Consider the following 23,013-nt stretch of genomic DNA (forward strand, 5'->3'; position numbering starts at 1 on the left):
TGAAAAAAAAAATGGTAATAAATGAACTTTATTACTATTTTATTTTTCTATCTCTGGGAGCAATTTTATTAGTGGGACGATGCTCCTCCGCCTTAATGGAGGAGCCGCCCCTGTAGAATATCAAACCTCAACACCCAAAAACAGCGGGTCACTCAAGCAATGAAGACATTCATCGCCAGAGGCAACATCTATCAATCAATCAATCAGGGGTGTGGGTTCCGCAGATCTGTTTTAGCCAAAGAGCCAGGTCTTGAGGGTCTTCCTGATGGTGCTTAGGGAGGGGGCGTGTCTGATGTCTGCCGGGAGCTCGTTCCAGGTCTTGGCCACAATGTGAGAGAAGGATCTTCCGCCTGCCCTGGCTCTGTGGATGTGCGGGGTTTCGGTAAGTGCGAGGTAGGAGGATCGGAGGTTTCTTTTGGGTACGTGGAAGTTTATTCTGTCATTGAGGTATTTGGGTCCGGTGTTGTGTAGGCATTTGTAGGCGTGGATGAGGATTTTGAAGGTGACTCTTTTCTCCACGGGGAGCTAGTGGAGCCTTCGTAAAAGTTGGTTGATGTGTTCGTGCCAGGGGATGCCCAGGACGAGTCTGGCGGTGGTGATCTGTATCGTCTGGAGTTTGCGGAATAGGGATTTGTTTATGCCGGTGTACAGTGCATTCTATAGGTCTGGCTAAAACATGTGAATTCAAGCAGCACAAGTATTCACAAATGTACACTTGCTTGTTTGAGCGTGTTAGCACTTTAAAGCCTGGCCTATTAGCATTGCCAGTGCTTGTTTTGTTCTGTGCTTCGCTGTGTGAGGACTTGTAAGCTATACTTCAAACTTTAATAAATATACTATCGCCTTTAATAAATATACTATCGCCTTTTAAAACATATTACTGCGGCAATACTGAGAGCAGCACACGCCAAGAATAAAAAAATGTAAAATACAAATTCTGCAAACAAAAAAACACATCACTGCTTCAAGCTGCAACTGCTGGAAAATGTAACCATCTGTGCAATACCAGGCAAAAGGTAGTGGCAGAAGAGGAATGCCACAAAGTCCCTTTCGGTGTATTGTATAGTATTTTGTGTACTGTGGGTTGTGTGCAGCAGACACATTGGCACATTGGCAAAGAGCCACAGTTGCCTGCAGCAAGTCTCTAAAATGGATGCCAGAGGAACGTCACCGCCATGCCCGACAACCCTGCTGTACTCGTTTCTCTAAAATCATGAGCCATGAAATGTTGGTGACGTAGTGCAGCATTGGAATTACCAATAAATGAGTACTAATATTAACTTTAAAAATTAAGATGATGGACGCACTCTATAGTTCATCAACCAATCCATCATTTAGTCTTATTAAATTATTTTAAAAACAAGCAAAAATGCACAGAAAAAAGGCGGTAGATACATAAAGATTAAAAGAGAGCCTACAACAATAACAGATCTCAAAAATTCAATAAACTACACAAGCGTATGGCATTTTTTAAGACACACCCAACAGAATAACACACCAAGGGGCTAGGCAGCATGCACAAAAAATAAAGTGGAGGTTTGTACTGATACAAACTGTGCAATTTAAGAACTGGCAATAGAAATTTGCTTAAAAAAGGCATATAATATTTTCAGAAAAAGAAAAAGTGCGTCAGAGTCTGGGTACAGACCTCGTCACAAGGACAGGTTAAGAATGAAGCTAAATCGTATTGACCGAGAAGAAAATAGAAGTAGTTCCTGAATGTCCCTAGCTGGAACTTCCCACACAGTTTTTCACAAAATGTAAGTAAGGTTCCATACCAACACAGGTTTAATCTCTCTCACTGGGCTTTTTCAGTTCAAGTGCTTCTCGGTTCTCCCTGGAGAATGACATAATATTTTTTTTAACCTTTACTCCATCACCTAGCAATCAAATGTGGAGATTAAAACAGGTCTGTTCTACTCAGGACTTCTGTTATATCCTTAATATATGTCAGCCATTGAATTTCAAGGCCCGATCAGATGCTAGACAGTCATCAATGATCTCACGATTCAGATGAGCTTGCGTATTTCCCCATAGCAAGTTGGATGAGATGCTCAACATGGGTATCCCCAGCTCCTCAGGTGTGTAGAAGTGTGTGCTTGATGGTGGGAGTCCTAGCAGTTGCCTACAGAAACGATTCTCTTTCTGCTGTAGTTTTGGGCTATCTCGATAGCCCCAAAGGGCGGCCCCATAAATAATACTTGGGACGCACTTGTGTGTGTGTAAATTTGTATGATCGGTAGCACAGGTTTATTTCCCACCTTTCTAGCAAACTCAAAAGCATTGAAAGCAGCACAAGCTGGAAGGGAATGCAGGCAGGCTTGGGGTTGCCCAAATGAAAGGTGTGCAGTGGCCACCGCCCCATTCCACTTACAGTAAGGTGCAGGCACCTTCTGGCTCCCACACTCAGTGGGAATCGGCAGGGAATAGCTCTGCAGTACACAGCTTGCTGTCCCTCATTGTACATGAACAGAGAGAGAGAGTGAGTGTGAGAGAGAGAGACCCTGGCTACAACGCTGTACGTGCTCTGCTCACCCATAGGGTAGAATGGGAGCCGTTACTGCCAGTCCCCTTGGAAAGTTGGTTTCTTTGTCTTATAGGCTAAATGTCTGCCTCAGAAAGCTCATTTCCACCGGTGAAGGGTTTCACCTGATTATTTTATTGGCATGGTACCACCTGTAAGGACCCAAGCAAGGCCTCCTGCTATGTCTCCTTTCCCTGTCTATAGTTCCTTCTTGATAACGCATGTCCTTGATCGGGCTTCAGGTAGTTGCTAACCTGCCTACAGAATTATCTGTGGTGGCCGATAGTTTTCATCCCTCCTTGAATGGCACCTAGGGCCGCACCGTAGTCCAGGCTTTCCCTTCCAGCTACATGGGTAAACCACAGGGCTCCTCCGAGCCTTTACCAAGGCCAGAGTGGACCGATGTCTGGTGGGGGGACATTGGCCTGATTCTTCACCAACCTGCAAAGCGCCTGAAGCCTTCGGAGGGATGCCTGCCGGATTCCTTCAGTACTAGTGATAACTGTGTCATTGTAGAGAGGTTTAGGCTTATTGGTCTTGCAGTAGGAATTGAACCTTCCCTCCCAGCAGGTAAGTGCTCTCATGGGAATCTCATGGACCATTCATGAGGATACACCTCTATAGTAACACATTTATGCTGTATTGGTAATTAAACATAGCATTTCGGAGCCAGCATTACCAGTAGTAAACTGTGAAGCGGTGGATCTGATGGGAGGTAAAGCGTAGCTTCAGTCCCTGAAGATGGAGCAAGCCACAGCGGATGCAGGCGAATGGACAGCTAGAAATTGTTGAGGTAGATGCAATCTGTCGTCACATGGATAAACATGTTAAGGATATGTACCAAAAACAAATGTGTCAGAAATCACTAATCAATACATAGTTTCCCAAATCGGATTGTGAGAATTCTGTATTCCTCTCAACACTTTAATCTACAGTCAGTAACAACTGACATACTTGCCGTGTGTGTTAAACTTTGTACTCAGGCCCAACAATTGAGATGAAATGTATCCTTGTGTTTCTGCAGAGTCCATGTTGGCAGCTTTCTTTGACACTCCAGGTGGCCCAGAAAATCTGTACGTCAAAGAAGTCCCCAAACCTAAACTTAAAGAAGGGGAAATCCTGATCAAGGTGCATGCCAGTGCCCTCAACAGAGCAGACCTACTCCAGGTAGAGTTATTATCCTAAAGCTAATCTGTGCAACACATGTGGCTCGTGATTTTCCTAGTAATGCTACTGTGTGTTTTTACTGATAAGTTACTCTGCTGCCTCACCTCCTACAAAAACCCAGTTGTTTACTTTTGGGGCTGATAAAAGTGATATTTCAGAATGCTTTTCAAATATCAAATATGTGTTTTGGACTGTGTTTCCCTACAAATAAAAGGAATAATACCTTTTTAGAATTCCGTCACCTTTTTTTGTATCTTACTTTAATGGTAGTGACCACATGATGTTATAATTTTACTGGCACGCTGTAATATTACCGCATACTCGCACTCACTGAGGGGCTAGGTGCTTTAGTATTGTTCCAGAGCTTGAACTGTGCCTGTACGCCCGTTCCGACCCAGCAGCCAATCCCGGGTGCGGAGGGCGGGGCAGAGCCAGGCCCACACAGGAAGGCGAGCGGTTAGCGCTCTAGCTCTTCTACATTCGAGGGCTATTTAGACACTCGTCGCCTCGAGCGCGCAGCGTTTGCGCGCAGTGTGGCGCCTACTCCTGCGCCTAAGACGAGCCGAAGACCAGCCCGTCTGCGCCCGTCCGCGACAGGTCGGGGCTAGGGGCAGGGGGCTATGGAGGATTATACATCCAGCTCAGAGATACCTCCTAGCAGCAGGATAACATACACCTCTCAGGTATTAATAGAGATTGGCACACATGTTCCTAGGGTATGCACACATGAGGTGGGAACCAACCTAGAGGGCCCGTTTGTCTGTCGGGGATGTCATGTGCAGTTTAATATTTCCACTGAAGTTAGGCAACACTTGGAGCACCCCCCGGATTTGGCGCTACAAGTACAACATATTACATCGACAAACAATCCTATGTGCAATTTACCATTGGGGAGTAAGAACTTGCTGTGCAACATTCGTTCATTAGCCAAACATGCCACTGAGGTATGGGACCTTATATCATCTGAGGAACCAGATTTATGTTTCCTAACAGAAACATGGCTCAAGCCTCACTCAATCCCGGCCATTACCTTGGGTACACCGATAGGCTACAAAATAACCAGGCTGGATCGCCCAAATAAAACAGGGGGGGGGGGGTAGCTATCGTATACAAACAAGACATGAACGTCCTTATTATCGAGGAACTTTGCACACCTCAGATAGAATTATTGATTTTTAAAATCAATTCAGCATCTAAGGAACACAGGAAGGGAGCTTTGGTGTACCGCCCCCCTGGTCCATGCGAGAACTGTTCTGTTCTTCTCATTGAGGCTTTAGCTTCTCATGTGCAAGAGAAACCTGATTTTCTTCTTGTAGGGGACTTTAATGTCCACAGTGAGTTAGGAAACTGTACGGAGGCAAAAACCTTACTTACGGACTTAGACTTACTGGGACTAAAAAAGATCAATCATGGGCCCACTCATCAAGCAGGCCATACTTTGGACTTAGTCATGTCCAAGTCGCCCTTGATCAAATGTATGCCACCTACTCAAGTGGACTGGACGGACCACTTCATCCTTAAATTTTACACCTTTGCTAACTACAAGCCCCGGGCTGGACAGATTGCGCTAGCCAGCACAAGGAGACCCTGGCACAAACTCACTTCGGAGGGTTTTAGGGAAAAATATAAGGAACCCATAGCTAATAACCCTGCAGATGATATCACAATTGAATTAAATATGTTTGAGGAAGCGGTTGCCAAGGCTATAAATGCTACTATTCCTCTGAGAGTGTTTAAACCTCATGTAGCACATAAGCAAGAGGTCTGGTTTTCCGATGAATTAAGATCCCTTAAACTAAATACAAGAAAACTAGAAAAGATATGGAGATCATCGCGGAGGACTGAAGACAAGGAACACCATAGGATCTCACTTAAGACATATCACAAGGCCATTCGTGCTGCACGGAAAAACTATATTGCAGCACAATTATCAGCAGCTGGTAAACACTCGAAAGTGCTATATCAAATCTTACAAACTTTCATCAAGCCAGCAGCCTGTGAAACGGCAGAAATAGCATCCCAAGAACTCTGCGACGAGATCTCACTATTCTTTACAAGGAAGATAGATGGGATCTATGACAAAATAATGTATTCCAACAGAACTGCCATAGCAGATAACATCCCTCCACTGACTACAGGAGTCCATTCTCACTCCGCCCTGTGCCTCACTGATTTCCCTCCCATATCTATAGAGGAGGTAATTTCATTAATCATGCAAATAAAGAGTGGTTGTCCTTTGGATACCATCCCTGCACGTATCATGCCTATGTTGGCTAACGATCTAGGTCCGGGAATTCAGCGATTAGTCAATCTGTCCCTGAGTACAGGGGAGGTTCCCATAGACTGGAAACGGGCGCTGGTAAGACCTTTGAGGAAAAACAATGCCAGTCCCTGGACAGAACTGTCTAATTTGAGACCTATCTCTCTTCTTCCCTTTTTGGGTAAACTAATTGAGAAGTTTGTAAACCGCCACCTGTCTACTTACATCGAAAAAGCAGGGGGGCTGGATTCTTCCCAGTCAGGGTTTAGGCCTAGACACAGCACCGGGACCACCTTGCTGTCTGTCGCAGACGATCTACATATGTTCCAGGATAGGGGTTATTCTGTTATCCTGGTGCTGTTGGATCTGTCTGCGGCGTTTGACACCGTGTCGCACAACATCCTGACCTCCAGGCTAGCTGACATTGGCCTGGAAGATAAGGCATTGGCTTGGCTGAGGAGTTTCCTAACAGATCGTACCCAAAGTGTCACCTTGGGTACATATCGGTCAGAGGAGCTGGGGATCTCTAAAGGGGTGCCACAGGGCTCTTGTTTGAGCCCCACGCTTTTTAACATCTATGTGGCCCCCTTGGCCAACATCATGAGATCCCATGGGTTCATCCCGGTGTCATACGCGGATGATACCCAACTCCTCTTTCCATTTAAAACCCTCACTACAGAGATCAGGAACTCTTTTGCCCAGGGAATGAAAGCAGTGGCACACTGGATGGTGTCCAACTATTTGCAATGTAATGTTGCTAAAACAGAGGTGATGTTATTCGGTGAGGCCAAACTCCTGTGGACTCCGGACTGGTGGCCTCAAGATCTTGGGCCAGTCCCTGAGCCTAAACTGGTAGTGAAGGACTTGGGTGTCAGGCTGGACCAGGAGCGTTCCTTAAAACAACATGGTAATCAAGTGGTGGGCTCATGCTTTCATATCATTGGGCTGCTTCGGAAAGTGTTTCCTTTACTTCCAGATGCCACAAGAAAGACCTTGGTGCAAGCGCTAGTTTTGAGCAGACTAGACTACTGTAACGGTCTGTTACTATCAGCAAACGAAGGAGTCATCTCAAGATTGCAGGTGGTTCAGAACACTGCTGCTTGCCTTGTACTAAACGCACCCCCTCGAACACCTTCCAAACCCTTGTTGGTTAAACTTCATTGGTTACCAGTGAAACAGAGGGTGAAGTTTAAAATATGCTGTATCATACAGAAATGCCTGACTGGGAGAGGCCCGGCCTACCTGGCCAACAAATTTACTCCGTATGTCCCCACACGCTCTCTCAGATCTAGTGAACAGGCCTTGCTATGGGTCCCCAGAGCTAGGAAAGCAAGACAGGGGTCCAGAGCTTTATCTGTGGCAGGTCCTATGTTGTGGAACAGCCTCCCCATAGCTATCAGACTGTACAGAGAACATTTTCCGTTCAGGAAACAATTAAAAACCTTCCTTTTTCAGAATTAGGATACCACTTCAATGTTATAATGGTACACGGCTAGTGTCTGTTCTTTTGTTTATTGATGGTGCTAAAGGGCGCGGAGATACTCCTCAGGGAGTCGATTCCAGCGCGGTACAAACATGCAAATAAATAAATAAATTGGCGTGGCCGAGAGAATCAGAAGTGGTACATTAAGCTGTCTTCACTCTGTACCTCGCTTCATTGATTTTCTAATGTAAATGCCCTTCTGCTAGAGCAAGAATTCGAGGTTTTGTGAATAAATATGCTTCTTACATTCCCTATTGATCTCGCTAATGCACGATACAATACAACACTATGGCGCCCTAGTAGGAAATGTACATAATTTCCCACCATAGTCATGAGAACGTTACTCTGCAGCCCCTCACCCCTCCTCCATCCCCCCTGCCCCCCCCCCCGAGTTATATAGCTGTGAGGCCTGCCAAAGATGTAAGCAGGAGCCAGCCTCATGCGCGGCTCGTGAAGCCATTCATATCTTTATTTAAATAGTTTATATATAATTTTTCCACATCTGAGAAAGCAAGATAACAACAGCAGCTCAACATAGTGGCTCAGCATAATACGATAACATTTTAGTGCCCTGGATTCATTACTGCAGCAGTCAAGAGCATGCCTAGCAAGTCTACCCTATATCTCAAGTTTTTTTTTCGGAACCTAACTTAACCATTCTCCAACTGAAATGATGCCATTACCTCCTAATCTGCCCACACTTATGGAATCAAGTTCTTCCATATAGCCACTTCTTTTCAGGCGCTTGTTTCAGTTCCTTATAAGCCGCCACCCAGTTCGTTTGGTTTTACTTTAATTCTCAAATGTAGTATTGTGGTCTGAGCACACGCCTTTCGAATGAAAGTATGACAAAATTAAATAACAAATATATGATTCCATTGAAACGTTCTGCTTTGTGCAAAACACGTGCAGTTTCAGGCTTAGCCAGATATAAACAAGGTTCATTATGGGCAAATGGCAAATCACTTTTAAAGATTTTAGTGAATGCATTTACGTGATTTGAATTTGGCCCGCTTCACAGGCACCAGGCTAGTTTGAAAGTGAGGATTTATATCATAGGAAAACGACAGCATAAATTGCACAAACATTTGCTAGGGGAATATGGAAACATGCTAATCAATCAATCAATCAATCAGAGTCTCATAAAGCGCGTCTACTCACCCATGAGGTTCTTAAGGCGATGGGTGGGAGGAGCCAGCAGTTGTAAGTGGATGAATGTGCTTTATGTTTTGTTTGAGTAACTGTATATGAAAGGGAAAGTTACAAAGCCTAAATGTGTACAAAACATGTGCATTCTTTACAGAGGCAGGGAAAGTATCCGCCACCAGTAGGAGCCAGTGAACTCTTGGGACTCGAAGCTGCTGGCACTGTGGCTGGATCTGGGCCTGGCTGTGAGGGGCGATGGAAGAGCGGGGAGAGGGTCATGGCACTGATGGCCGGAGGTGGCAATGCAGAATATGCTGCAGTGGCAGAGGGGTATGTGATGCCTATCCCAGCAGGCCTCACTTATGCTCAGGCTGCTTCCATCCCTGAAGGATGGCTTACTGCTTACCAACTGCTGCACTTTGTAGGTAAGATACAAGACCATCTAGGAAACTACACACCTGTTTTCCGTCCGACTGTCTGTCTGTCTCTCTATCATCCCAACACATACCCATGTGATGTGTATCATACTTCCTAGAGAGTAATTTGTATGATCAGAAATTGGCATAATCACCCAAGTCAAACTGTTGTAATGAAATATATCCAGTGTCCAAAGAGGTCTGCTCCTGGTCTACAAGGTACTGCTTCGGTGAGTTGCAGATGTCTTTGGGTCTTAAAGTATTCAGTAAGAGGGTTGCATATATTTCCCCACTCAGTCCCCAGTCCTCCAGCCCCCTAAGCAACACAGGGTCTCCCTTCTGTTATCAAACCACAATTCACATACGTTGAATTATCAGAGATTGAATGACTCAGTGTAAACATGTACGTCCCTCATTTTATATCTATAACAGTCAAAGATCCCTTATGGAAAGTGCTTTGGTGCCCCTTGGTGTAGGCCAGGGGTCCCCATCCTTTTCTGTAAAGAGAGCTACTTATGTTCAGTGAAACTCATCGAGAGATACTAATACATCAGATAAGATTACATTAGTGGCCATCACATGCAAGGTTGTTACCAGCAATCACCTAAGTGCCGGCAGTATTGTACAAAAGGCAATATCAATATTGGAGGCCTCTACATGGGTAATACATAACTGCCATAGCTGCAATGCCTCTGTTAATAAGGTAAAACATTTGTAAAAAGTCTCCTCAATGCCACGAGTTTTATCATTCAAATATCAGCTTTAAATATATTTAGGAAATTCATCCATTTTTCTTCAAATATCAGCTTATGAGTAGAGGTGGGCGGAATTGCTTGTTCGCGATGCTTTTTTTTTGTTCGCGAACGCTGTTTGCGTGCTCGGGGGGAAATATCTTGCAAACACGCATTTTGAGAACGCGAACAAGCAAAAAATTCCGCAAATTCCGGCAATTTACCACCCAGGCCTACTTATGAGTTCTCAAAATAAACAATTGTTTGTCTGGAATAAACACTCTGGATGTTGTTATATGTATATTAACTGAACCAAGCAAACGCTTCTGATTTAGTAGGCTGGGCTTCACACACTACTTGCCGGTAGCAGGTAAGGCTACCAGTGTTTTACGAGCTACTCTGTTGGAGAACCCTGGTTTACGCTCATTTTGAATAAACATCTACATAAATAAAGAGCAAAATAAAAACAGCATATCTGTGCATCGCTCTTCCCCTGCACTGTACCCGTATAGTTCTTAGGCTAACATTATTTCCCCTTCACCGAGTTGCCTTCTTTTAGTACTCCAGAGGCCACTGGGCACTTGTATTTGTGAAATAGTAATTGAATGCTGTCCTTGCTTAGCATATAAACAATTCAATTGTTTTGTGGCACACTAAAGTGGCTATGTTCTGCTGAAATTAAACTGTTGATTCTTGGGTAGGGTGCAGGTGGGTATCTCCCTCTGACCTAGGGGCGTGACTCTTGAAGATAACTTTTGCGTTGTTTTCCTATAAACAACGCCCCCACTTTGTACACGGGAGGGCTCAACAACCCTTTCGGTAATTAATCTAAAATGTTAAAAAAAAACAATGAAATCTTCTTTTTATTTAGTTGATAACATCGTGTTATGTCACACTTATGTGATGACCTTCAATAACTACTCATTTCAAGGAAACTTCTCAATGTAGCATTTCGCGTAAATACATTCTTGGATTACTTAGTGGAAATTCCCGATGCATTTCGGGTCAAAGCCCTTCTTCAGGGGAATCATTCACTGGAAACCCGATTCTTTAACCAACTCAAATTTCAGCGATGCGCTGTACAAAGGTCAGCGTTATCTTACAGAGTCAGTCAAATTTGTACGACGCGTTTCACAGCTTTGAAACGCCGTCGTACGAAACAACTAAATAAAAAGAAGATTTCATTACCTAAAGGGTTGTCGAGCCTTCCGGTGTGCAAAGTGGGGACCTTGCTGAGCATATACACATCCTTCCTGCACATATCTGATCATGGCACACTGGACATTTGATGCTGTACGGGTCATGGGTTTGGTGACCCTTTTATGTTGTGCTTCACTTTGTAGTGTACGTTATTAACTTGTGCAGACTCAGTGATCTTAAACTAGAATTAGCTATCTCTCTTCCAGGTACACCGGATCATAAAACCCAGATCAGAAAAAATTAAATAGTATTGTTAGTAGTTTACTTTTAATACATTATTTATTAGGCTCAGTATATATCAACAAGTGTCACAGTGATTCAGATTGGAGAATTAACACCCAAACACACACAATGCAAAACATAAGCTCACACTGAACTTTAAGGGCTTGGGTTGGCTGCCAGAATGCTCTCTCGTGTTCAGCTGCTGTGTCCTCAGCACTCCTTTCTAACCTGTCAGTAATTAGCCAAGAACCCTCCCTATTCCCAAATACATTTGGCAGCCTTACTGTCTCAGGTCCAAAGATCAATGAGGCATTCATTCTTGCTTTCTTGACTGATGTCTCTCTCTTGTTTGCTTCATTTTGTTGTAGCCCAACATTCACTTTCAGACATATTGTATAAATACAAAATCTTACATGTGCTGTTAAGCACACCCCTTATACTCACAATTAAGGAAAACCTACAGCAATTATACCTCTGGTACTCTTAGTTCTTGTTCTGAATCTTTCACAGGGGGTTGGCATTGCATACAAGGCCATTACTACAAGAAATAAAATCTCTGGAGAACACTGTCCTCATTTTGAGAGGGGTTTAAGTGTCTTTCGGTTTGCCTGAACACCAATTGTCCTTACCTACTTCCTGTTTCAAACCTGCAAGCTTGTAAGAGTACTCCGACCTTCATTTAGGACATTTTTGCTTACTCTCTTGCATTTATTCACAACTGGTTGAGAATCTTAATTCATGCCCTGACAATTCTGGGGTAGAGGACCACATGTGGCCGACCACTCTTGAATCCGATCGGATGTGCAGAACTTTCTGGATTAGAGGTGCACCTTTCCTGGAAAATGTGTCTGGAAAAAAATAAATTACAGAAAGCATGAGGAGCAATGGATGTTGCTGTCCTACAGTTGTCTGCAGTAGTTACCTGCCTTTTAAAGACCATCATTTCCACCTTTGTTTTAGTGAAATTTGCATGTAGCCTCTTAAGAGAGCTGAGCTGCTGTATGATTGTATAACGTACACATGAATGATGTATAAATTAGTCTGTTCTTTTTAGTTAGTTAAAATGTTGGTGCTTTTGAAATGCTAAATTTGTGCAGTTTTCTCATCAATAGATGCATCTGGTCCAGACTGGAATGCAGGGAGATTTCAATAAAATTTTGTTAGTACTTTTGGAATCACAGAAGCAGTCGCCTGAATGATCACAATTTCCTTGTCCAACAAAGACTTTTAAAGCAAAGAGTATGAAGGTCAGCGATCGCAGAGAAGATTGTCTCCAGAGAAGCTGTCTTTCATGTTAGTAATTTTGTGTTGCGGGAAGCTGTTGGCTCAAACAATTTATGCAAGAAAATGGCTTGGACCAGATTGAAATCAGACTGAGGAGCAGCCTCTCTATTATGATTATGAAGATGCAACAATCCTTTAAAACAATAGATTGCTCTCATTTTTAATTAAATGTTTATTATCTGGTGTGCTTAAGAGGGCCACAGATAATTGTTGAAAGAATATGCTAAGATTATTTTGCTAGACCTGCAGTTTAAAAAGGATTCAAGTTCTCATCCAAAGCCCAGCAGCCGACGTTAAGCCACTTGCTTTTATCGATTGATGTTTTCCTAGGAGAACATATGACGTCAATAGTTTCTTCTGTAGCTCCTAAATGTTTGAAAACTTGTAACCAGGATCTTAAATTCAGAAATGGCATGGACCAGGCTGTCGGGTTCATAATGGAACGGAGAAGTGAAATGTCAGACCCCCTTAGTGAATTGGGAGATCTTGAATTTGATGCAGATCTGGAAAGTTGTCCTCCAATAGGAGCAAGGGTGACCCAAAATTAGCAAGGCCCAAATGGGACAAGCACTGCAAATTTTAAATTGCTGTTCATCAGTGTCAAGCTGGTGAGGAAATATGAATTTTTATGGTCAATTGTGTCCCCTATCTAGACCCCAACGGCTCCATGTACATGCTACAAGTACATGTATGTTCCCTCCACTTCAAGCTATGAAGACGCAAATACAATTGTGTCCAACGTTAATATGTACTCTTTCAGATCTGCCATGAATGGGCCAGATATTCCGTTTCTAAGTATGCCTTGCCACCGTCTTTATATGGTATACTTTTCACGTTTTCCAGCTCTGGCAAGGTAGGCCCTGAATTCGGCCCTGAATTCTGCCATCGAGCTTTTCCTGCTTCTGCCTCTGAATGCTCCAGCCTGGACCTGCATCTGTATCCATGAACTTTGTCTTACTTCCTGCGCGGCTAACGGTGTCTAGCCCGGCCTGTTGCCTGCCAAAAACTGTATTCAGCCTTCAAGTTATCTGTTCCGCTCCTCAAGAAATGCATTCCTGTCTAAATAGCTTAGGTAAACATCCCTCTAGCTGCAGAGCATAGGGCCCGGCCTTACTGTCTCCGTGCAAGTAATTCATGACTCTCGTTACCATGGTAGGCCCATGCCCCCTCGCATCTCATATAGACACTTAGACGCTTGTACACGCACTAGCAGTCAGTATAGATCTGTCCGAGAAGACTTTTTCTTCTAGATAATATAGTTCTTTAAACACAAGATATTAGATATGATTTAGGACTAGGTTGTCCTGACACCCCAGACTTCTGTCTCCTCATGTAGGGCTAAATGTCAAGTTCCCTTCACCCTCTAGTTACACGTCAATCATACGTCATGCGGCTGCGCGCGCATCTCTACCATGTATTTTTTGCTGACTTTGCAGGATTCTCTTATGGATCCACCCACTTGTGTCATCATCATAATGACGTTTTTAGTATACGCCTCTATACACGCCTATTGTAACGCCTTTTCTATTACGTATGTGTATTCTTATCAGCTGTTACGCCTCTTGCATCTGTCTTTACTGTAATGCATTACTATATATGCCATAACCTGTCAATAATGTATTGCTGATCCCTTCCTGAACCTTCGTGGTGACGGAACTCGATTGCCTGGTTCGAACCATCATTCCTTTGTAAGGAATAAACTCCCTATTATACCCTCGAATACCACGGATTCTGCCTCTTATTTTTACTGAGTTATTCGTATTGTATTTTACCGCTTAAATTAAGTTCAGGTAATTTAAATTTACCACATAATTGGCGCCCGAATAGGGACACCTCTCACACCCCACGCGCCGGAGGTGCGTTGCAGACCCGGTCTCCTGCCACAGCCGGACGGACAATTACGCGTACCCGCAGGATTTCCTGTATCTCCCTCAGGCCAACGGGGGCGACTGAGGCTGCGATCAGCACCCAGACGAGGCGGTGAGGAGTGCGGAGAATCCCGACCAGAGCCTAGCTGAGAGAGCAAGATCCGAGGTATACAGAGGCCCACCAGATTCCGAAGTTCCGAAGTATCTAAGTCACGAGTCGAGTCCAGTCCAGTTTGGTCTAGTCCAGTCCAGACTTCCGAGGCCTTCCGTTCCGTGCTTCCCGGTGAGTACCGTTGCTGGGGACGCATCTAGACGTGCACATTGGTTTGTGCCGGTCCAGACGGGTCTGGGTACACAGACCTGGTCTGCACTGTGTTAGCAGTGTATCTGTGCTGTTTAGCAGTACATACAGTATATTTAGTATTATGCAGTTAACTAGTTTTATTCTAATTATTATTGTTCGTTCTAAAATGTTTGATATGTTTTAAATGTCGTGGTATGAGTGATTGTTCGATCTTCATTATTGTGTTTATTGTAATTATTGTGTTCAAAAACCGAGTAAGAATTAAGTAGCAAGGTTCAAGATGCCGTTATTTTCAAAATTAAGACAGATAAAAACTAGAAAAGGGATACTCGAGGAAGCTGTTCCCATCCCACCTAGGGACACTCCAGGGTACTTTATGTACCATAAACATGGCCTAGATGCCGTATTATATCTTGATCTATGTGTGCACTACACCAAGGATTTAGCAGAGAGTCAGAGATGGCCCGCTGCCGGAACATGGGATGCAGATTGCATCATGAGAATAGAAGAAGCGTTATGGAAAAAGAAAGCCAGACAGTCACAGAAGGATGCCATTGAACTATGGCGTAAAGAATCGCATAGGCGCACAGAGAAAGCGCTCAGAAAGGAAGAGAAAAGTAGGGAAGATTCAGAAAAAGCCCGAGAAAACATATTAATTGACGAAGGTACCCGAGTAAAAACAGAACAAGTAGACAGACAACGAAACACTCTTGTGAATGGTATGTATCCTCTTCTGGCCGAGGGTTTGCCTAAGGCCACCTTGGAGGTACCAAAAGATCTGCCACCTCCGTTACTCCCGATTAAAGTACATCCCAAGACCGCAAAAGACATTTTCCTTTCTTCCTATTTAGACGATGCAGCCCCCGAATATGCTAATGGTGCGCAGCCACGCACACCACCCGTTAACGACGCTCAACCCCAAAATCAGCTGCACTCACCTCCGCAACAACAAACTCCTACTCAAGTTCTAACCATTCCATCTGTTTCTACAGTCCTTCCTGCACCCACACTCTCTACCCTACACCCAACAAATCCTTTTGGACTTGGCACCTCAGGGGGTGCGACAGGAGGTTTTTCCACGCCACCGCCAACAACTAGATTGACTTATAGGGATCTAGCATACCAACGTACACCCCAAAGAATATCAGACAATATATTAAATGAGCCTCTTTCCGATTGTAGACATGATCCAGTGCCAGGAAAACACGACAGAATGATGCTGTCTTCAGTACGTTTGCGACGAGCTGCACAATATTTAATGACGTTACCAGGAATGGTTGAACATCTAGACAAAATATATCGCTTTATCCAAACAGGGCAAGGTCCTGAAAGTATTGCCGAAGCCATGGAATACCAGAAAGTAGACATACAAAAATTATTGTTACGCTTTTTCATAAACTGTTTGATCAGAAATAGAGATAGGCCTGAGGTAGATTCGGAGGAAATGCAAGCACTCACCAAATGGGGTCAGAATATAACAGACGGAAGACATGATAAACAGAAGTGTATAGAAGCCATGTGCCGAAGGATCAGAAAAGAAGTAGAACGAATACATGAAAGCAGAGTAGAAGCAGATAAAACTGAATCAGAGGAAGAGGAGGAGGAACAGTCAGAAACGAACACAGGACAATATGAATTACCAGCTAAACAAATAATAGCCTATGTAGGAAAAGGAAGATCTTTTAATAAAACAATACGTCCGATACGTCCAGAATGTAACAGAATTTTTCAAACAGTTATCTCAAATCCAAGGACCCCTGAACACTTATTCCAGGCTACTGATAAATTACTTCGAGAACGAAGGGGGTACCATATGCTCGATTCTATGGATGAACAAGAATTAGCCAGGTCAGCAGTACAATGGGCTGACAGCCCTGAAAAATACAGTGATGATGCGCTAGCACACACGTTTCTGAATCTCGCCCCAGACGAACAGCGTTTAGCTAGTATATACATGATACAACATCTCCTTATATTATATAAAGGCCAACACTCCGATCCTGGTCCCCTACCTGATATATTGATAGAACTGCTCATGAATAAATGGAGAGGTTTAGGTACCGATCTAATTAAAGTAATTCTAGAATACAGACATAGATATAGTGCCTTTTTGTGCCCAGAACATGATCCAGCTCCTTCCATGGAGAGAAACCCGTATTACATAGACAGACAGAATCCCTTACGCGAAGTACACCCAGTCAGGAATGATGACAATACGTTTAGACGCGTGTTTGTGTACACGCCCATAACCAAAATAGAACTATTGGAAATGAAAAAATTAGTGCCCAGCCATGACAAAGATCCAGCAGGTTTTCACCGTGAACTAAAAGACATGTTACTCATGGGTGATTATACCTATCCTGACATTATGAAAATATTGAAAGTATTATTGCCTGCCGGTATTTATGAGAAACTCAAGGAAAAAGAATGGGAGGTGGGAGACCAAAAGATTGATTGGACCGCATTAGAAACTGAAGAAAATAGCAGAACTGCAGGCGTAGGGCTTGGGGGCAAAACAAAAGCATTGCCAGGTTTATTGGTACAAGTATTGCCACGTTTATTAACTACGAAAAAGGAAGATTGGGGAGCAATCTCAGCTTGTAAACAGAAACCCGATGAAGACACTAGTGATTTTTATTCCCGATTTGAAAAATGTTTTGGTATTAATAGCGGCCTGAAAGCAAATAGTGAGTCATATCCACATCTTTTTGTAACAAAACTAGTCGAGAATTCCCTACCACAGGTTAAAAACAGAGTATTGAAAGTTGAAAGCACTTGGCAAGCTAACACTCCTTCACAAATGTTACAAATGTTACAGTATCACCAGAATAGAATTAGAGAAGAACAAGAACACGAACAAAGACGTATGAAAGACACGAAAATGAAAATGCTTGTCGCTCAGTCAGTTCCAGCTGACGGTCATAAAAAGGGTGCGACACAGTCCAGTAACTCAGCGGTTCCCGTTAAAGGGACATGCAACTATTGTAAACAGCCAGGTCATTATATAAACGATTGTGCAGTTCTAAAACATAATATCTCCACGGGTAAAACCAAGGAGAGACCACGTCCGCCTAGACAGGATCAGATCCAACAACAAGTACCTCAGAATATACAGCCTATGCAAGCTGCACAACAGACCGTACCACAACCACAGCCACAGCCTATTGCTGCAACACAGAACACGACACAGCAGATGTACCAGTACGCACAAAATGACTATCCAGAGTATCAGCGTTACACATGAAATAGCCTAGAGAGGGAAGTTGGCTTACCCCTTATTGAGGTTCCTGTAGATCAAGAGGGTCCTTATGTACAGAGTCAAGTATTAGGGAAAGACAGAAAGTTTCTACTTGATACAGGGGCAAGCAGAACAACTATAAGTCACGATGAAGTCCCAGGGGCACCCCTCTCAGGCTCACAAAATATTTCCCTTGGTTTTTCAGGAAAGCCCACTATTAACGAAGTATCGCAACCACTTGCATTTACAGTTGGTCCATTGACACGGACTACAGATCTATTGCTTACGAAATCATGCCCAGAAAACTTGTTAGGTATAAAAACATTGAAAGCTCTAGGAGCTATAATATGCTGTTCTCCGGACGGAGTACGACTATTTTTGCGTGACTTTAAAGGTCACTACGTGTCTAGAGACATGGATCACCGGTTACAGAATCTACCTGCACATTTATGGGCGCAAGGCCCCACTGATGTAGGTTGTATGCACATTACACCATATCGAGTCACACTCAAAACAGGAGTGGTACTACCACGAATGCGACAATACAAGTTACCGCCAGATGCTGTAGTGGCTTTATGTAACGCCCTGAACGTCTCAGGATCGTTTAACAGACACGACAATGAGGACGCAACCACTTGTGAAGGGTTAGTTCTTTTAATGAAGGCAAATAAAATACAAAGAACAAACAAAAGTTAAAGTCACTGGAATCCTCCAGGCTAAGTACGTTACCAGCCCACAGCACGGATGGTCCTAACCGTCCTCTGCATATACGCCGATCCCGGCGTATGCCAACAGAGGGCAGAAATGAAATGGCCGACAATGCCAATCGGTAGGCTGTGAGGGGCACGAAGAGTGTTGGGGAGAATCGAGGAGTCAGGGAAACACCCAGCCGGGGTCTCTACCTGAAGGGAGCAGCCGCTCAACCTCTTCCTCAGACTGCACCGGGACGCGGAGTCACCTCCTGGTGATGTGTCACCGATACCCCAATCACAAGCAAGAAGACTGAACCGAGAGCAGCCGCTCGATCGATCCTGTGGACTTCCGAGTCTGTAACGCGGCAAACACCTCCTGGTGTGCGTTACAGCTGGCAGTCCCTGTGTCTCTGGTCGGGCTGGGAGTTACGACTCCAACCAGCAAAAGCGCCACTGCGCTTGGACTCAGCCGAGTCAAAAAGCGAAGCTCAATGGTTGACCGGTAGAGCTTCCGGGTCCTTCACAGGTGACGATGGGGCAAGACACGGCCCAGGGAGTAACGACTCGACCTACCTCCGTTCTTGCCTTACTGGAGCACCACTCCGGAACACTGCTCTTCACGAAGCAGGTACGTCGGTGTAAACACAATATCCGACAGCCTTGTACCTCCTGGTTCCTCCCTTTATAGGGAGTGTTTTCCTTGAGTTATGTAACAGCTCTCCTGTTTGCATAAGGGCGTGTTTTCCTTGAGTTATGTAACAGCTCTCCTGTTTACATAAGGGCGTGTTTCCCTTGAGTTATGTAACAGCTCTCCTGTTTACATAAGGGCGTGTTTCCCTTGAGTTATGTAACAGCTCTCCTGTTTACATAAGGGCGTGTTTCCCTTGAGTTATGTAACAGCTCTCCTGTTTACATAACCTCTCAACCGCTAAGCATCCTGGGAGATGTAGTCCGTTTTCGCTGGTTACCGTTTTCCTCCCCTCGTATGACAGGAATTCTTGACAGTACATCTTCCCTCTCAGCGGCTCCCCACGGGTCCAGCGCTGGCAGGAAAACGCCGATGGAACAAGGAGACCAAGCGCGGAGCATGAACCCCTTCAGCCGGTTCCCATGAATGCTCCTCCGGGCCATAGCCTTTCCACGCAACCAGGTACCACAGCTTCCCCCTGCGCCATTTGGACGCCCGTATGCCCGACACTTCATACTCCACCTCCGACTCCACGCATACCGGCCTAGGTGTCCCAGACGGCTTGGAGGGTGCTGGTTTGAGCAATGATACATGAAAGACAGGGTGTATCCGCAATGACTGGGGCAAGCACACCTTCACGTTCACGGGACCCATACACTTGGTAATTCGATAGGGGCCCATGTACTTGGGATGGAACACACTGTTCTTTCGAAACCTCATGTTTCTTGTGGATATCCAGACGTAGTCTCCAGTGCGGTACAGTGGCCCGGGCCTTCTCTTCCTATCTGCCGCAGCCTTGTATCTTCTCTTGGCCTCTATTAGGACAGCCCTTGAGCGCATCAACGTGTCTTTTATGTGTGCCACCCTGTCCGCTGTGGCGGGAATCCTGTCCTCTCTGAACGGATGTAGAAATGGCAAGAACCTGGGATGTTGGCCATAGTTGCTATAGAACGGAGATGACTGTGTGGAGCTGTGAGTGGCGTTGTTATAGGCTATCTCTGCAACCCATAGCAAGTCGACCCATTCTTCCCTGCCCTGGTCCACAAAACATCGCAGATACTGTTTGAGCGTTTGGTTCAGGCGCTCGGTTTGGCCGTCCGTTTGAGGGTGGTAGCTGGTGGACAGGGCGGTCTTAACATGCAGCGCAGTGCACCAAGTCTTCCAGAATTGCGCAGTAAACTGCGACCCCCGGTCCGACACGATCACCCCAGGTAATCCATGCAGTCGTACCACATTCTTTAGGAGTAGTGACGCCAATTCCCCGGCCGTAGGGACTCTCTTGCAGGGGATGAAGTGCCCCATTTTCGTCAAGTAATCCACCACCACCAGTATTGCCGTCATCCCCTGGTCTACCGGTAGGCCCACCTCGAAGTCCAGTGATATGCTATCCCATGGTCTATCCGGGGTCGGAAGTGGATGTAAGAGCCCTTGGGTTCGGCCATGGTCGGCCTTCATGGTAGCACACGTAGGACACTCCTGTCCCCACCTCCTGACATCCACTCTCATGGTTGGCCACCAGAAATGCCGTCCCATGCTAGCCACCGTTTTTTCAAAGCCCAAATGACCTGCGCATGGAGAGTCATGGCACCAGATGAATGCTTGTTTCCTTAGCCTAGGCGTGGGTATCAATAGGCACCTGCCCTTCAGGGGTATCCCGTCCTTCAGCTGCCATTCTCTGTGACTGAGGAGCCACCTCCGCCATGCGAATGACCTGATCCCTCTCTTTATTCCCCTCAGGAAAGTATCCGGTTGGATAACCCCCAATACCATCCTCGGGGAAATGATGGAACGCTCGGTTGCAGGCAATGGTTCCTTAACTGCAGATTGACGGGACAGGGCGTCCGCCTTCCGGTTTTCCGTCCCCGGCCGATATGTGATGCGGAAGTTGAACCCCGCAAAGAAGATCATCCACCGCAGCTGCCTGGGAGAAAGGTGTCTAGTGGCCGTCATGAACTGTAGGTTCCGATGGTCCGTGTACACCGATACCACATGTCTCGCCCCCATCAACCAATGCCTCCATTCGGTGAAGGCGTCCTTGATTGCGAGAAGCTCCTTCTCCGCAATATGGTAGTTGCGTTCGGCGTCGTTGAGTTTGCGGGACATGTACGCAACGGGATGAAGCACCCCTGTGTCGTGGTTGCGTTGGGACAAGATAGCCCCCAGCGCCACATCCGACGCGTCCGCTTCCACCACGTAGGGGAGATCCGGATCGGGGTGAGCCAACACCGGCGCCTTACCAAAGGCGCTTTTCAGGGCCTCAAAGGCTTTGTTCGCTTCAGGGGACCAGACAAACTCCTTGGACTTCCTCAGTAGCTGTGTGATTGGGGCCACCACTCCTGAAAATCCATCTATAAACCGCCTGTAAAAGTTGGCGAAGCCAATGAAACTTTGGACGTCCTTCACGCTATGGGGCACCGGCCATTCTTTCACCGCCTTGATCTTTCGTTCTGCCATCTCCTGTCCCTCTGGACTCAGCATCACTCCGAGGAATTCCACGGATGTGACGTGGAAGTCACACTTGCTGAGTTTACAAAACAGCATGTTTTCCCTCAGCTTTTGGAGCACAGCTTTGACGTGGTGTACGTGCTCCTCCACACTGGACGAATAGATGAGGATGTCGTCGATATATACGACCACGTAGATATCCAACTCCTCTCTGAATACCTCATTCAAAAAGTACTGAAAGGCTGCCGGGGCATTGCACAGACCGAACGGCATGACGAGGTACTCAAAAAGGCCGAACCTGGTCTTAAAGGCGGTCTTCCACTCGTCACCGTCCCTCATGCGCACCAGATGGTATGCCCCTTTCAAATCCAACTTGGTGTAGATACGAGCTTTCTTGACCTGTTCCAGAAGTACACTGATGAGAGGCAAGGGGTACCGATTTTTTATGGTTATCGCATTCAATGCCCTAAAGTCCACACAGGCTCTCAGCTCCCCATTAGCCTTCGGGATGAAGAAGAGTGGCGAGGCGGCCGGAGACTTGGACGGGCGGATGAATCCTAGCTTGAGGAGTTTATCCAGGTACCCCCGGAGATGCACGTTTTCAGGCTCCGTCAGGGCATACAGCCTGCCGCTGGGAACGCTGGCCCCTGGCACCAGGTCGATCTGGCAGTCAAACTGTCTATGTGGTGGTAGCACTTCCGCCTTCACCTCATCAAATACATCCTCAAAACTGTGATAAGCCTGGGGGAGAGCCACATCTTTTTCTGCCGCTGTAGCCACCGTCTGACTCCCGCTCTCATCTGCGTCAAGGGATTCCGTTCTTATTCCACAATGCAGGATGCAATACGGTGACGTCATTTCGATGCGATGTGTTGGCCAATCCACAAAGGGGTTGTGTTTCTGTAGCCACGGCAATCCCAATATGACGCCATATTGGGGCGCTCGGATGATGTTAAAATCGATTTGTTCCAAATGGTTCCTCCCATATCTCATCGGAAGGACCCCCGTGTGCTGTCCGATGGGCCCCGTCACCAATCGCCTTCCGTCTACCGCATAGACGTCTTCGGGTACTGCTTTGGGAAGAAGCACTAGCCCTAGCCTGCATGCCTCGTTGTGGTCCATAAACATGCCAGTGGCCCCTGAATCCACCATGGCCACAACGGGTATCCACTGGTCATGCACTCCCACGTGCACCGTGATAAACAGGTGTCGTTGTCCCTTAGTGACCGAGTTGGAAAGTGAAGGGATGGATGAGTGACTCCGAGATGCCCCTTCTCTGGTCTTGGAGTCCTCTAGTTTTCCGCCGGTATGTCCACCACGGCTGTTACCGACCGGTTGGCCCGAT

The 23,013-nt window shown here is 45.7% G+C and overlaps 1 protein-coding gene across 2 annotated transcripts in view; it reads left to right on the forward strand.

The window, feature by feature from the left end:
* The window catches only part of TP53I3 (tumor protein p53 inducible protein 3), a 159,022-nt gene that overhangs the window by 95,305 nt on the left and 40,704 nt on the right, over nt 1-23,013 (forward strand). For both annotated transcript variants that reach the window (XM_085610595.1, XM_085610594.1), the window contains 2 exons: nt 3,549-3,691; nt 8,738-9,005. In XM_085610595.1, the coding sequence (XP_085466721.1) occupies nt 3,549-3,691; nt 8,738-9,005 (411 nt within the window). The remainder of the gene's footprint in view (nt 1-3,548; nt 3,692-8,737; nt 9,006-23,013) is intronic.

Source organism: Triturus cristatus, chromosome 6, assembly GCF_964204655.1.
Source record: "Triturus cristatus chromosome 6, aTriCri1.1, whole genome shotgun sequence".
Classification (NCBI taxonomy): Eukaryota; Metazoa; Chordata; class Amphibia; order Caudata; family Salamandridae; genus Triturus; species Triturus cristatus.